This window comes from Pogoniulus pusillus, chromosome 42 (assembly GCF_015220805.1).
Source record: "Pogoniulus pusillus isolate bPogPus1 chromosome 42, bPogPus1.pri, whole genome shotgun sequence".
Taxonomy (NCBI): domain Eukaryota; kingdom Metazoa; phylum Chordata; class Aves; order Piciformes; family Lybiidae; genus Pogoniulus; species Pogoniulus pusillus.
Window position 1 is genome coordinate 3995603 of NC_087305.1, and position 13341 is coordinate 4008943.

General features: G+C 58.5%; 1 protein-coding gene across 1 annotated transcript in view; it reads right to left on the reverse strand.

Moving 5' to 3' along the window:
- Positions 1-926: 926 nt before the first annotated feature.
- Positions 927-13341, reverse strand: part of SLC4A5 (solute carrier family 4 member 5) — a 37012-nt gene continuing 24597 nt past the window's right edge. Inside the window, exons 14-24 of the mRNA XM_064175717.1 lie at positions 11733-11933; positions 10060-10173; positions 8448-8609; positions 7133-7311; positions 6950-7022; positions 6703-6771; positions 4695-4868; positions 3695-3856; positions 2909-2990; positions 2118-2185; positions 927-1014 (exon numbers count right to left, since the gene is read on the reverse strand). Of these exons, the coding sequence (XP_064031787.1) occupies positions 2151-2185; positions 2909-2990; positions 3695-3856; positions 4695-4868; positions 6703-6771; positions 6950-7022; positions 7133-7311; positions 8448-8609; positions 10060-10173; positions 11733-11933 (1251 nt within the window). The 3' untranslated portion in view covers positions 927-1014; positions 2118-2150. The remainder of the gene's footprint in view (positions 1015-2117; positions 2186-2908; positions 2991-3694; positions 3857-4694; positions 4869-6702; positions 6772-6949; positions 7023-7132; positions 7312-8447; positions 8610-10059; positions 10174-11732; positions 11934-13341) is intronic.

Below are 13341 nucleotides of genomic sequence, written 5' to 3' on the forward strand. Positions count from 1 at the left end.
GTCCCTCCTGCATCCCTCCTGTGTCCCTCCCACATCTCACCTGTGTACCTCCTGTGTCCCTCCTGCATCCCTATTGTGTCCCTCCTTCCTTCTTGTCCCTCCTGCATCCCTCCCACCTCTCCTGCATCCCTCCTGTGTCTCTCCTTTGTCCCTCTCCTGCGTCCCTCCTGCATCCCTCCCGCATCCCTCCCGTGTCCCTCCTGCATCCCAGGGATGCTGCAAGGAGGGATGCCCCTCACTGCCAGCTTGGGCTGGTGCCCTCCTACCACCACAAAGCCTGATCCACCATCCCCTTCCCAACACAAACCTTCCCCAAGAGCCACGTCGTGCTGCCAGGGGGTCGAGGGGCTGGGTTGTGCTCCTCCCTTTCCTCCTCAGCCACACAAACCTCCTCCTCACACCCCCCCCCACCCCCAGAAAAACAACCCCTCACAAACAACTCCCTTCCCCTTCTCACCACATCCTCACTACTCCCACAGCCCTAAAACCACTTTCATCTCCTCCAGCTCAACAACAACTCCAGGGCAAAACCAAAGAGGCCAGAGAAGAAAACCAACCCCACAACTCTCCCAACTGCACCTTTCCAGCCCCGGTTTTAACCCCTGCTGGTGGCCACCACCTTCAGCAGGCAGGAAAGGAGAAAGAAAACCCCACAGGGCTAAGAAATAAACCCCCCCCCAAAACCCAAACCAACAACTCCTGGGGCCACATCCCCTAGGGGGCCACCAAGTGTCCTCCAGCTCAGGCAGAAGCAGAGGCAGCCCAAGTTGCTTTATATATATATATGTGAATATAGCAATATCAATATCTATATATATATATAAGGCAGAGGGAAGGTGGCACAGGACCTAGAGGGTGGTCTCACTGCCCATGTCCCGAGGGGGCTTCTCCGTGTCGGTGTCCTCATAGTCTGACTCCATCTCGATCTTCACCTGGGGCACGGCACAGAGGGGGCCTCGGGAGTAGTTAAATGCAGGGGAGGATGGGCAGGAAATCTTCAGGTGAAGTGTGATGCTGAGGAGGAGAGGGGGCAGTGAGCAGAGCCAGCCCCTGGGGTTGCTCCACCCCCACTCCCCCACCCCCATGCCAGGCAACCGCGGGTGGGGAAGGGTCTGCAGAACAAGGAGCTGCTGAGGGTGTTGAGGCTGCAGGAAAGGAGGCTGAGGGGAGACCTTCTGGGTCTCTACAGCTGCCTGGGAGGAGGTTGGACCCGGGTGGGGGTTGGGCTCTTCTCCCTAATATCAGGTGATTGAAGGAGAGGAAATGGCCTGAAATTGTGCCCAGAAGTTTCTCCTCCTCTTCAGATGTCACCTCCTGGGGTCCAGTCTGTGCCCACTGCCCCTTGGCCTGGCACTGGGCACCACTCAGCAGAGCCTGGCCCCAGCCTCCTCCTCCCTACAGCTCCTTCAGCTCTTGCTCAGCACTGCTCAGATGCCCTCTGGGGCTGCTCTCCTGCAGGCTCTCAGCCCCAGGGCTCAGTTTTTGCTGCTGCCAGAGCTGCTCCAGGCCCCTCAGCATCTGCCCAGCCTGCGTCCTTCCTGCATCCCTCCTGTGTCCCTCCTGCATCCCTCTTGCACTCCTCCTGAATCCCTCCTGTGTCCCTCATGTGTCTCCCCTGCATCCCTCCTGTGTCACTCCTGTGTCTTTCCTACATCCCTCCTGTGTCCTTGCTACATCTCTCCTACGTCCCGTCCTGCATCCCTCCTGCATCCCTCCTGTGCTCTTCCTGCATCCCTCCTGCATCGCTCCCACATCCCTCCTGCATCCCTCCTGTGCTCTTCCTGCATCTCTCCTGCATCGCTCCCACATCCCTCCTGCATCGCTCCCACATCCCTCCTGCATCCCTCCTGTGCTCTTCCTGCCTCCCTTCCTCTGGCTGTTACCCAGCAGCATTTAGTTTGCTCTGGTTTGGGTCTTTCCAGCAAAGGAAAGCACCCAAAGCACTGCTGGATGCTATGGAAGTGCTCTGAGATAGTCCACGGATGGCCAAGGAGGGTGGCAAGAGGCTCCACACGTGCTGCTTGCCTGGGGACATCAGCCAGTGACCCCCCCAAAACCCCAGGGTGGGTCCCTGAGGACGGGGGATGAGGGTGGGGAGCCCTTGGAGGAGCTTTTACCTGCGATCCATGTCTGAACCATTCGGGGAGGAATCAGAACGCAAAGCTCCAGGTGGAGGACCTCTTTCCTGGGGGGACACGGGGGTGAAACACCTCCCAAGGGAGGAAGGAGCCCCCTCCCCCACCCGCCCACCCTCCCCCCCCCCCCCCAGCTCAAGCCTTACTGCAACCACTGCATCCAGCATCCTCCTGCTGGTGGGAGGAGGAGAAAAAGCTGCTTTTGGGGGGGGGGGGGATGAGAAGAAGAGAGAAGCTCCAGCAGCCCTCCCACCCCCCCGTGAGCAGCAGCTTGAGGACAGAGGCAGTGAGTTGCTGAGTTAGAACCTGCTGGTGGCACCATGCTGAGCTGGAAGGGACTCAACCCAAGCTCTTCTGCCTGGGCTGGCTCTGCCCCAGCCCACCCTTGCTGTCTGGCCCAGGAGGCTGAGCCAATCTGCTCCTTCACACCTGGGATAACCACAAGCTCTGCACCCCCACCCCCCCCAGCCACGGTTTTGGGGCTGGGGGGGAGGGCTGCAAACCTGCCCAGGTATTTGTGTGTTAAAATCCTCCTCATGGATGCTGGCTCAGGGTGAGGAGACCCAGGAGGGTCCTGGCTTCCAGCCACAAGCCACCAGCAGCACTGAGCCTTGCTGCGTCCTCTCCAGGCTGCTTGCAGCAGCCAATCCCTCCTCCCTGCTGAGGTGGGATGGATCCAGGCTGTGGCTCTCAGCGAGGTTAGTGCCGTGGGTTGGGAGGGGTTAGGAAGCAGCTGGGAATGCAGGAATGCAGCTCCTGAGCTCTTTACTTACGGCTGAGGCAATGGGGGCCCCCGTTTCGGGGCTGCGCTGGCAGGGGCTCCATGGGGATCTTAATGACTGAGGGAGGTGGGAACTGGGGAAGAAAGGGGGGGGAAATTCGGTGAAGGCAAAGCCTGGGTGGGCTCTGAGACCACCTGGAGCACCCAAACAGACCCAAAACCTCCAGAGGTGGGTGCACAAAGAAGAGGAGGAGGGAGGCTCTTTTGCTTTCCTCTCCTCCACCCTTCTGCCAGGGAAGAGGCTGCATCGGGTGGCGGGGGGGGGAGAGGTTGCAGGATCACCACACAATGGGAGCTGTGCCCTCAGCCATGGGATTTTAGCTCTTTTCCCTCAGGAGTTTATTTTGGACCACACTTTTTCCAGCATCCAGGCCACTTTGAGCATCCCCTGGAGCCTCCAGCCAGCCCCTCACAGTCAGCCTGTGCTACACAGAGAGCAAAATACCTCCAGTGACCAGAGAACACAGAATCAGGCAGGGCTGGAAGGGACCACAAGGAGCAGCCAGCTCCAGCCCCCCTGCCATGCCCAGGGACACCCTACCCTAGAGCAGGCTGCACACAGCCTCAGCCAGCCTGGCCTCAAACACCTCCAGCCATGGGGCCTCAACCCCCCTCCCTGGGCAACCCCTGCCAGGCTCTCACCACACTCAAGCAGCAGCCTTCATCCCAGACCCACCAACCTGGAGGTTTGGGTGGGACCTTTCCCTCCCTAGCTGGTCCAAGGTGCCCCTGCTGGCCATGGCAGCCTCCCCTCTAACCCTCGTCACCCCCCACCCACCTCCTCATCACTGCTGCTGTCTCCTTTGTTGCCTTTTTTCTTCTTCTTCTTGTCATCTTCCTTCTTCTTCTCCTTCTCAGGGATGATGTTGTCAATCCAGGCCAGGTCATGTTGGGAGAAGACAAAATCCAGCAACCTCCTCACCAGGATCAGGGCTAAAATCTGAGAGGGGAGAGACCAGAGAATCAGGCAGGGTTGGAAGGGACCACAAGGAGCAGGCAGTGCCAACCCCTGCCATGCCCAGGGACACCCTACCCTAGAGCAGGCTGCACACAGCCTCACACAGCCTGGCCTCAAACACCTCCAGCCATGGGGCCTCAACCACCTCCCTGGGCAGCCCCTGCCAGGCTCTCACCACTCTCCTGCTCAACAACTTCCTCCTCACCTCCAGCCTCACTCTCCCCACCTCCACCTTTGCTCCATCCCCCCCACTCCTGCCACTCCCTCACAGCCTCAAAAGTCCCTCCACAGCTTTTTTGGAGCCCCCTTCAGATGCTGGAAGGCCACAAGAAGGTCCCCTGGGAGCCTCCTCTGCTCCAGCCTGCACAGCCCAAACTCTTTCAGGCTGTGCTCACAGCAGAGCTGCTGCAGCCTCTCAGCATCCTCCTGGCCCTGCTCTGGACACTCTCCAGCATCTCCACAGCCCTCTTGGCCCAGGGGCTCCAGAGCTGGATGCAGGACTCCAGGTGGGGTCAGAGCAGAGCAGAGCAGAGGGGCAGAATCCCCTCCCTGGCCCTGCTGGCCACACTGCTGCTGCTGCAGCCCAGGCTCTGCTTGGCTCTCTGGGCTGCAAGTGCACACTGCTGGCTCCTGCTGAGCTTCTCCTCCAGCAGCACCCCCAAGTGCCTCTCCTCAGAGCCACTCACACAAGCAGGACCTCCAGGACCTTTTATCTCCCCAAACCTGGGAACCACCAGTGAGAACCAAGCCAAAAGGTCCTTAAAACTCAAAAGCTCTCCTGACTGAGGCTGAAGCAGAGCAGCAGCAGGGATGGTCCTACCATGACAGGGAAGATGATGGCAGCCACAGTGGATTTGAGGATCCAGAGGACTGCCAGGCAGATGATCTGCACCAGGGTGAAGAGGTGGATGCGGCGCAGGGGCACATGCCGGAGGAAGACGTAGTCAGGTTGGTGCTTGGCTGGCATGAGGAAGAGCTTGCAGCGGTCCCAGAACTGTGGTGGGATGAAGGCTGCTGTTAGCTCCTCGCCCTTGTTCCCATGGGGCCCAGATAAAGCCTCCCTGAGTCCCCAGAAATGGGGAGTTTGAGGCTTTTTGGTGTGTCCTGAAGGGCTCTGAGTGTCTGCTGCTCCCCACAGGTGGGAATGGGACAAGCATCAAAGTGCTTTGGTTGGGGAACAGCTTCAGACTCATCCATGGGGAGCAGCTTCAGACTCATCCATGGGGAACAGCTTCAGACTCATCCATGGGGAGCAGCCTCAAACCCATCCATGGGGAACAGCTTCAGACCCATCCATGGGGAACAGCCTCAAACCCATCCATGGGGAACAGCTTCAGACTCATCCATGGGGAACAGCTTCAGACCCATCCATGGGGAACAGCTTCAAACCCATCCATGAACAGCCTCAAACCCATCCATGGGGAACAGCCTCAAACCCATCCATGAACAGCCTCAAACCCATCCATGGGGAACAGCTTCAAACCCATCCATGGGGAACAGCCTCAAACCCATCCATGGGGAGCAGCCTCAAACCCATCCATGAACAGCCTCAAACCCATCCATGGGGAACAGCCTCAAACCCATCCATGGGGAGCAGCCTCAAAGCCATCCATGGGGAACAGCTTCAGACCCATCCATGGGGAACAGCTTCAGACCCATCCATGGGGAACAGCTTCAGACCCATCCATGGGGAACAGCTTCAAACCCATCCATGGGGAACAGCTTCAGACCCATCCATGGGGAGCAGCCTCAAACCCATTCATGGGGAACAGCCTCAAAGCCATCCATGGGGAACAGCTTCAGACCCATCCATGGGGAGCAGCCTCAAACCCATTCATGGGGAACAGCCTCAAAGCCATCCATGGGGAACAGCCTCAAAGCCATCCATGGGGAACAACTTCAAACTCATCCAGGGCAGGAATTCTCTGGCTCTGCCGAGGCTGGGGCTGAGCTATGGCCCTCAGCACCACAGCTCTGCAGCTTGGAAACCCCTCCAGGGATGGAGAGAAAACCACTTCCCTGGGCAGCCTGGGCAGGGCTTTGAGAATCCTTCCAGGGAAGTTTCTTCTGATGTCCAACCTGAACCTGTCCTGGGGCAACCTGAGGCCAGTTCCTCTCATCCTCTCCCTTGCTCCTTGGCAGCAGAGCCCAACCCCCACCTGGCTGCAGCCTCCTCTCAGGCAGCTCTACAGACCCAGGAGGTCTCCCCTCAGCCTCCTTCTCCCCAGCTCCCTCAGCTGCTCCTCCCCAGCTCTCTTCTCCAGACCCTTCCCCACCTTTCCTCCCCTTCTCTGGGCCTGCTCCAGCTCCTCAATGTCCTCCTTCGAGTGAGGAGCCCAAACCTGCCCCCAGCACTCAAGCTGTGCCCTCCCCAGTGCCCAGCCCAGGGGCACAATCCCTATCATACTCCTGCCACCCACACCAGTGCTGCTCCAGGCCAGGCTGCTGCTGCCCTCCTTGCCCACCTGGGCACCCCCTGGCTCATCTCCAGCTGCTGCCAACCACTACCCCCAGCTCCCTTTCCCACTGGGCACTTTGCAGCCACTCTGCCCTCAGCCTGCAGCACTGCATGGAGCAGATTTGGTTTCTACTGCCTGGCAGCTTGGCAGAGGCTGCCTCTCTGCTGTCGTGGTGCCAGCCTGATCCTCAGCACCAGCTGAGTCCCTGCCCTGCCCCTGCTGCCCACTCCATTGCTGCTCCAGGCCACGTTTGCTGCCTGCAGGGTTTTGAGGTTAAAAAACCTTTTCCTTCTTTTGCCCTGCTGCAGGACCCCTTCAGGGCCAGTGAGGAGGAAGAAGAGGAGGAGGAGGAGGAAGAGCAGCACTCACCTGGATGCCATTCAGCGAGGCGACGCCCATGTAGAGGAAGACTCCGTAGAGCACCGGCATGGGGATGTACTGCAAAGGGGCACAGCTGTGGTGGGCACCCCAGGAGAGGGCACAGCCAGGGGCACCCACACCGGGCACCACGGCTGGGGGAAGGGCAGGTCCAGGTGCTCCATCCCCAAGTGCCCTCCAGGGAAGGAGCAGAGCTGGAGGAGAGCAGGGGGGTAGGGGGGGGGGGGAGGGGTTTTACCTTCAGGATGGGGGCCAGGAAGACAGAGATCCCTGTCAGCACAAAGACGATGATCCCTGTCACCCTCTGCTCCCTGCAACGCCGAGGCAAGCAGGATGAGGCCATGCTGGCCACACCTGCTCCTGCTGTTGTGTCCCTCCTTGGCCCCTCCACCCCCCCCCCAATCTTGCCCTCCTCCCTCACCTGACCCCCAGGAACTGGGGCTGCTCCCCCGGGGCGCTGGTCTCAGTCTCCATCTTCAAGCTGTCGATGTGGGCGATGGAGATGACAGTGGCAGCCACGTACCAGGGCAGCCCCATGAAGGAGCAGACAGCCATGAGGATGCCCACCCAGAAGAGGTCCAGGTGGTAGCCAGCTGCTTTCTGCAACACAGCACCCGGGAGGGGCTATGGTGGGGGGCGCCACAGCTGCTGCAGCTGTTCTGTCGCTCAGCCCAGCAAGGTGAGGGCACTGCTGGGGTGTCCCTTGCAGCACCCTGGTGGCATCCCCCTGGTACCCCCACAGCATGGCCCTGCGCTGCCTTCATGCACCCCAGAACACCCTGCTGCACCTCACACCACCCTCGGGCACCCCACATTGCCATGCTGCACCCCACAGCACCCTGCTGCACCTCACACCACCCTCGGGCACCCCACATTGCCATGCTGCACCCCACAGCACCCTGCTGCACCTCACATCACCCTCGGGCACCCCACATTGCCATGCTGCACCCCACAGCACCCTGCTGCACCTCACACCACCCTCGGGCACCCCACATTGCCATGCTGCACCCCACAGCACCCTGCTGCACCTCACATCACCCCTCGGGCACCCCACATTGCCATGCTGCACCCCAGAACACCCTGCTGCACCTCACACCACCCTCGGGCACCCCACATTGCCATGCTGCACCCCACAGTACCCTGCTGCACCTCACATCACCCTCGGGCACCCCACATTGCCATGCTGCACCCCAGAACACCCTGCTGCACCTCGCACCACCCTCGGGCACCCCACATTGCCATGCTGCACCCCACAGCACCCTGCTGCACCTCACATCACCCCTCGGGCACCCCACATTGCCATGCTGCACCCCAGAACACCCTGCTGCACCTCACACCACCCTCGGGCACCCCACATTGCCATGCTGCACCCCACAGCACCCTGCTGCACCTCGCACCACCCTCGGGCACCCCACATTGCCATGCTGCACCCCAGAACACCCTGCTGCACCTCGCACCACCCTCGGGCACCCCACATTGCCATGCTGCACCCCAGAACACCCTGCTGCACCTCGCACCACCCTCGGGCACCCCACATTGCCATGCTGCACCCCACAGCACCCTGCTGCAGCTCACAATGGACTTGGGTGAATTTAACACCCCTGGGGGCATTGTCCCCCCCAAAACCTGTAGCTGGCAGGGCTGAGCCTCTACTCTGCCCCTGCTGAACCCCCAGCCCTGAGCCTGGCAGCAGCACCCTATTGGCACCCAACCAGCAGGGGCCCCCAGGGGCTCACCCGCAGCTTGTGCTCCTTCCTGTTGACGATGACAGCAGTGATCTGCTGGTCCATGAAGATGAGGATGGTGACCAGCAGGGCAGGCAGGGCACTCGCCAGGTAAACCCACCAGGGGTTCTTCCCGAAGGGAAACACGAACCAGCCCCGATCCACGCGGGTGGGCTGCAGAGGGGCAGAGGTGGGGCTTGGGCACACAGAGAGGTGGCAAACCCTGCAGAGCTCCTAAGAGCAGCATCCTGTGCTGCACACACCCCCCTTGAGCCGAGGGCTGCAGCACCTCTGTTGTGGGGACAGGCTGGGAGAGTTGGGGCTGCACTGCCTGGAGAGGAGAAGGCTCCAGGGAGACCTTAGAGCAGCCTGCCAGTAGCTGAGGGGGGTCCAGGAGGGCTGGGGAGGGACTTTGGGCAAGGGCTGTGAGTGCCAGGATGAGGAATGAGGACAAGGATTGAAACTGGAGCAGGAGAGATTTAGTTTGGAAGGAGCTCTGCACCATAGAATCATAGAGCCAAGAGAGCTGCCATGGTATGGTTGGTTGGGCAGGGCTGGGGGCTAGGCTGGGCAACCTCTGCCAGGGTCTCACAACCCCCAACCTGTGCCAGTCTCTCACCACCCTCACTGCAAACAACTTCTTCCTCACATCCACTTTCCATCTCCCCTCTGCCACTCCAAACCCATTCCTCCTCCTCCTGTCATTCCAATCCCTTCCCAACAGTCCCTCCCCAGCCTTCCTGGAGCCCCCTTCAGATCCTGCCAGGCCACTCCAAGCTCTCCTTGAAGCCTTCTCTTCTCCAGGCTGCAGAGCCTCAACTCTCTCAGCCTGTGCTCAGAGCAGAGCTGCTGCAGCCCTCTCAGCATCTCCATGGCCCTGTTTAAGTTGACCATGAGCACCAAAGCCTCATAAGGCATTGGCCCAGGCTGGTGCTGAAGTACATCACCACTCAAAATCCACTTGGATAAGGAGCTCAGGACCATAATCCAACAGCTGTGGGCAGGGAGATGTCAGCTTCTGGTTGGACTTGATGTCCTCAAGGCTTTTCCCATCCCTGAATCCCACCACAACTCATCAACCCCCACTCACACCTCTCACTCCCCACTGTATCACTTCCAGCAGCATCCTAGAGGAGGAAAAGCGGTTGGGGGTGGGGAGGAAGAGGAAATTTTGGGGCCAAAGCTTCACAGAAAGGGATTTTTTTTGTTGTTACCTTAAAATCAGTAGGCACTTGGAGCTTTGGGGTGTTGAGTCCAAAAAGCACATCCAGCCCCACAAACATGAGGATGGACATAAAGATGGAGAAGTCACTAATGAGCTTACGCAGCTGAGCAGGAGAGAGGAGAGGGAGGAGGAAAAGAAAGACAAAAAAACAAAGGAAAGGAGGAAGAAAAGTCACAGGATTAGAAGATTTTTTTTTACCCTCCCCCCTCAAAGAGGCTTTAAAGCTGGACTTGGAGGCTGCAGGAGAGAGGTGAGTTAGAGCCTATGAACCAGTGAGGAGCTGGAACGAAAGCGTGTGAGGTGGTGAGAAGTAGAAGGAAGAGGTCCCCTGAGCTGGAATGAAAGTGTGTGTGAGGTGGTGGGAAGTAGAAGGAAGAGGTCTCCTGTGGTCAGCCCAACCTTGATGATGCTTGGGATGTGGAGCTTGGGGGTGTCCAGGCCGAAACAGGCATCGACGGCACAGAAGAGCAGGATGGAGAAGACATTGGAAAAGTCGGCAATGAAAGCCCTGACCTGGAGGGAAGATGGGGAGAGGGGAGTGGGAAAGGAGATGGAGGGGTGGAGGGGGGTCAGTGATGGCACAGAGAGGGCCAGTGATGGCGTGGAGAGGGGAGTCACTGGGATGGAGAGGGCCAATAATGGATTGGGGAGGGTCAATAATGGAATGGAGAGGGTCGGTGGTGGGATGGAGAAGGTCAGTGGTGGGATGGAGAAGGTCAACAGGAGATGGAGAGGGTCAATAAGAGGATGGAGAAGCTACTCATTTGGATGGAAAGGGTCTATAATGGGATGGAGAGGGTCAATAGGGGATGGAGAGGGTCAATAGGGGATGGAGAGGGCCAACAGGGGATGGAGAAGGTCAATAGGAGGATGGAGAAGGAGTCCTTTGGGATGGAAAGGGTCAATAATGGGATGGAGAGGGTCAATAGGGGATGGAGAAGGTCAGTAAGAGGATGGAGAAGGAGTTCATTGAGATGGAAAAGGTCAGTAATGGGATGGAGAGGGTCAATAAGGGGATGGAGAAGGAGTTCATTGGGATGGAGAGGGTCTATAATGGGATGGAGAGGGTCAGTGGTGGGATGGAGAGGGAGTTCATTGAGATGGATAGGATCAATAAAGGGATGGAGAGGGTCAGTGGGGGATGGAGAAGGTGTTCATTTGGATGGAAAGGGTCAATAATGGGATGGAGAGGGTTAGTGGGGGATAGAGAGGGTCAGTGATGGCATGGAGAGGGGATTCATTAGGATGGAGAGGGTCAATAAGGGAATGGAGAGGGAGTTGGTTGGGATGGAAGGGGTCAATAGTGGGATAGAGAGGGTCAGTGGTAGGATGGAGAGGGTCAACAAGAGGATGGAAAGGGTCAGTGGTGGGATGGAGAAGGAGCTCATTGGGATGGACAGGACATTTAATGGGAAGGAGAGCATCAAAAATGGGATATAAAGGGTGCTTGGTAGGATGGAGGAGTGAGCTAATGGCATGAAGAGGACATTTAACTGGATAGAGAGGCTCTATTGGGATGTCTAATGGGATATAAAGGGTGCTAATGGGATGGAGAGGATGCCAACATCCTCTCAATAGGATGGAGAGGGCAGTCAATGGGGTGGAGAGGGTAGTTAATGGGATGCAGAGGGGAGTCAATGGGATGGAGAGGGTGTTTAATGGGATGGAGAGAGCACTTATGGGGATGGAGAGGGCATTTATGGGGATGGAGAGGGCATTTATGGGGATGGAGAGGGCATTTACGGGGATGGAGAGGGCATTTATGGGGATGGAGAGGGCATTTAGTGGGGTGCAGAGGTTTGCTCCCCGTGCAGCATCCTTCCCTGGGGCTATCCAGCTCCACTCCCCCGTGGCTAACCTGGGCACAACCCCAACGTGCCGATGTGACTCCCCTTTGCATGGCAAGGGAGGGAGTCACTCTGCATGCCAGAGCCCCGGGGCAGGGGGGGAGGGATTCTCTTAAGTGCTCCCAACAGCTCCTAGAAACAGGGATCGATGCTCCTGGAGCTCTCCGCATCCAGGTTTGCCTGCCTTGAGGGAAAGAGGAGGGCAAACCCCAGCACCTTCCTTACCTTGGTGGGGAAGTAGCGACTGAACTTGAACTTCTTCAGGGTCAGGGTCATGGAGTAGGTGCCGAAGAAGAGGATGAAGGACATCAGGGCCAGGTCAGGCACGAACTTGCAGGATTTCCCCACTAAACTCCCCCCGTATTTGAGACATTCCTTCTTACTCAGCTGAGTCCAGTCCAGAGCTGTGAGGTTAATAGCATTGTACTGGGGAGAGACCCCCCCAGGGCAGCAGCGTTAGCGCTGGGGGGAATGGGAGCAGGAGAGGAGAGGGACATTGCCCACTCAAATGCCCTCCCCACACACACAATAGTGTTTGAAAGTGATGAAGCAAGCAAGGCAAAGAGAGAATTGCCCTGCTGAGAGAAGCAAAACCCACGTTTTGAGCAGTGATGTGCAAGAGAAAGGGCAGGTCATGGAGTCATGGAGCCATGGAATCATGGAGCCATGGAATCATGGAATCAGTAAATCAGAACCAAGCAGGTTGGCAGAGAGCTCCAAGCTCAGCCAGTCCAACCTAGCACCCAGCCCTGCCCAACCAACCACACCATGGCACTCAGTGCCCCAGCCAGGCTTGGCTTCAACACCTCCAGCCATGGGCACTGCACCACCTCCCTGGGCAGCCCATTCCAATGCCAATCACTCTCTCTGCCAACAACTTCCTCCTCACAGCCAGCCTCAACCTGCCCTGGCACAGCTTCAGCCTCTGGCCCATTCTGCTGGCCCTGCCTGCCTGGCAGCAGAGCCCAACCCCACCTGGCTACAGCCTCCCTGCAGGCAGCTGCAGGCAGCAATCAGCTCTGCCCTGAGCCTCCTCTGCTGCAGGCTGCACCCCCCCCCAGCTCCCTCAGCCTCTCCTCACAGGGCTGTGCTCCAGGCCCCTCCCCAGCCTTGCTGCCCTGCTCTGGGCACCTTCCAGCATCTCAACATCTCTCTGCAATGGAGGAGCCCAGAACTGGACACAGCACTCAAGCTGTGTGAAGGTTCTGAGACACTGGAACAGGCTGCCCAGAGGCATTGTGCAGGCTCCTCCAGGGAGACCTTAGAGCAGCCTTCCAGTAGCTGAGGGGACTCCAGAAGAGCTGGGGATGATCTTTGGACAAGGGCTGAGAGTGCCAGGATCAGGGAGAATGACTTGAAAGTGGAGCAGGGGAGGCTTAGTTTGGAGGCTGCTGTGCACCATGAAGGTGCTGAGACACTGGAACAAGCTGCACAGAGAAGTTGTGGAGGTTCCTCTAGGGAGGAGACAGCAACGAGCTCTGCCCTGAGCCTCCTCTGCTGCAGGCTGCACACCCCCAGCTCCTTCAGCCTCTCCTCACAGGGTTTGTGTTCCAGGCCTGTGGCCAACGGGAGAAAATGAAGGCTCTGAGTGGTTGCAGCTCGCAAAGAAAGTGCAAAACCCCCCAAAAAAGGAGCAAAATTTACATCTGTAGCAAATATTTGGCATTTCCAGGTCAAAAAAGAAACCTCTCTGGCAGCAAAGGAACTTTCCCCCCAATCCAACTTAACCCTGGCACAACTCCAGGCCACTCTGCTCCTATCACTGATCCCTAGGGAGAAGGACGCAAGCCCCACCTGGGTCCAGCCTCCTCTCAGGGCAATGAGGTCTCCCTTC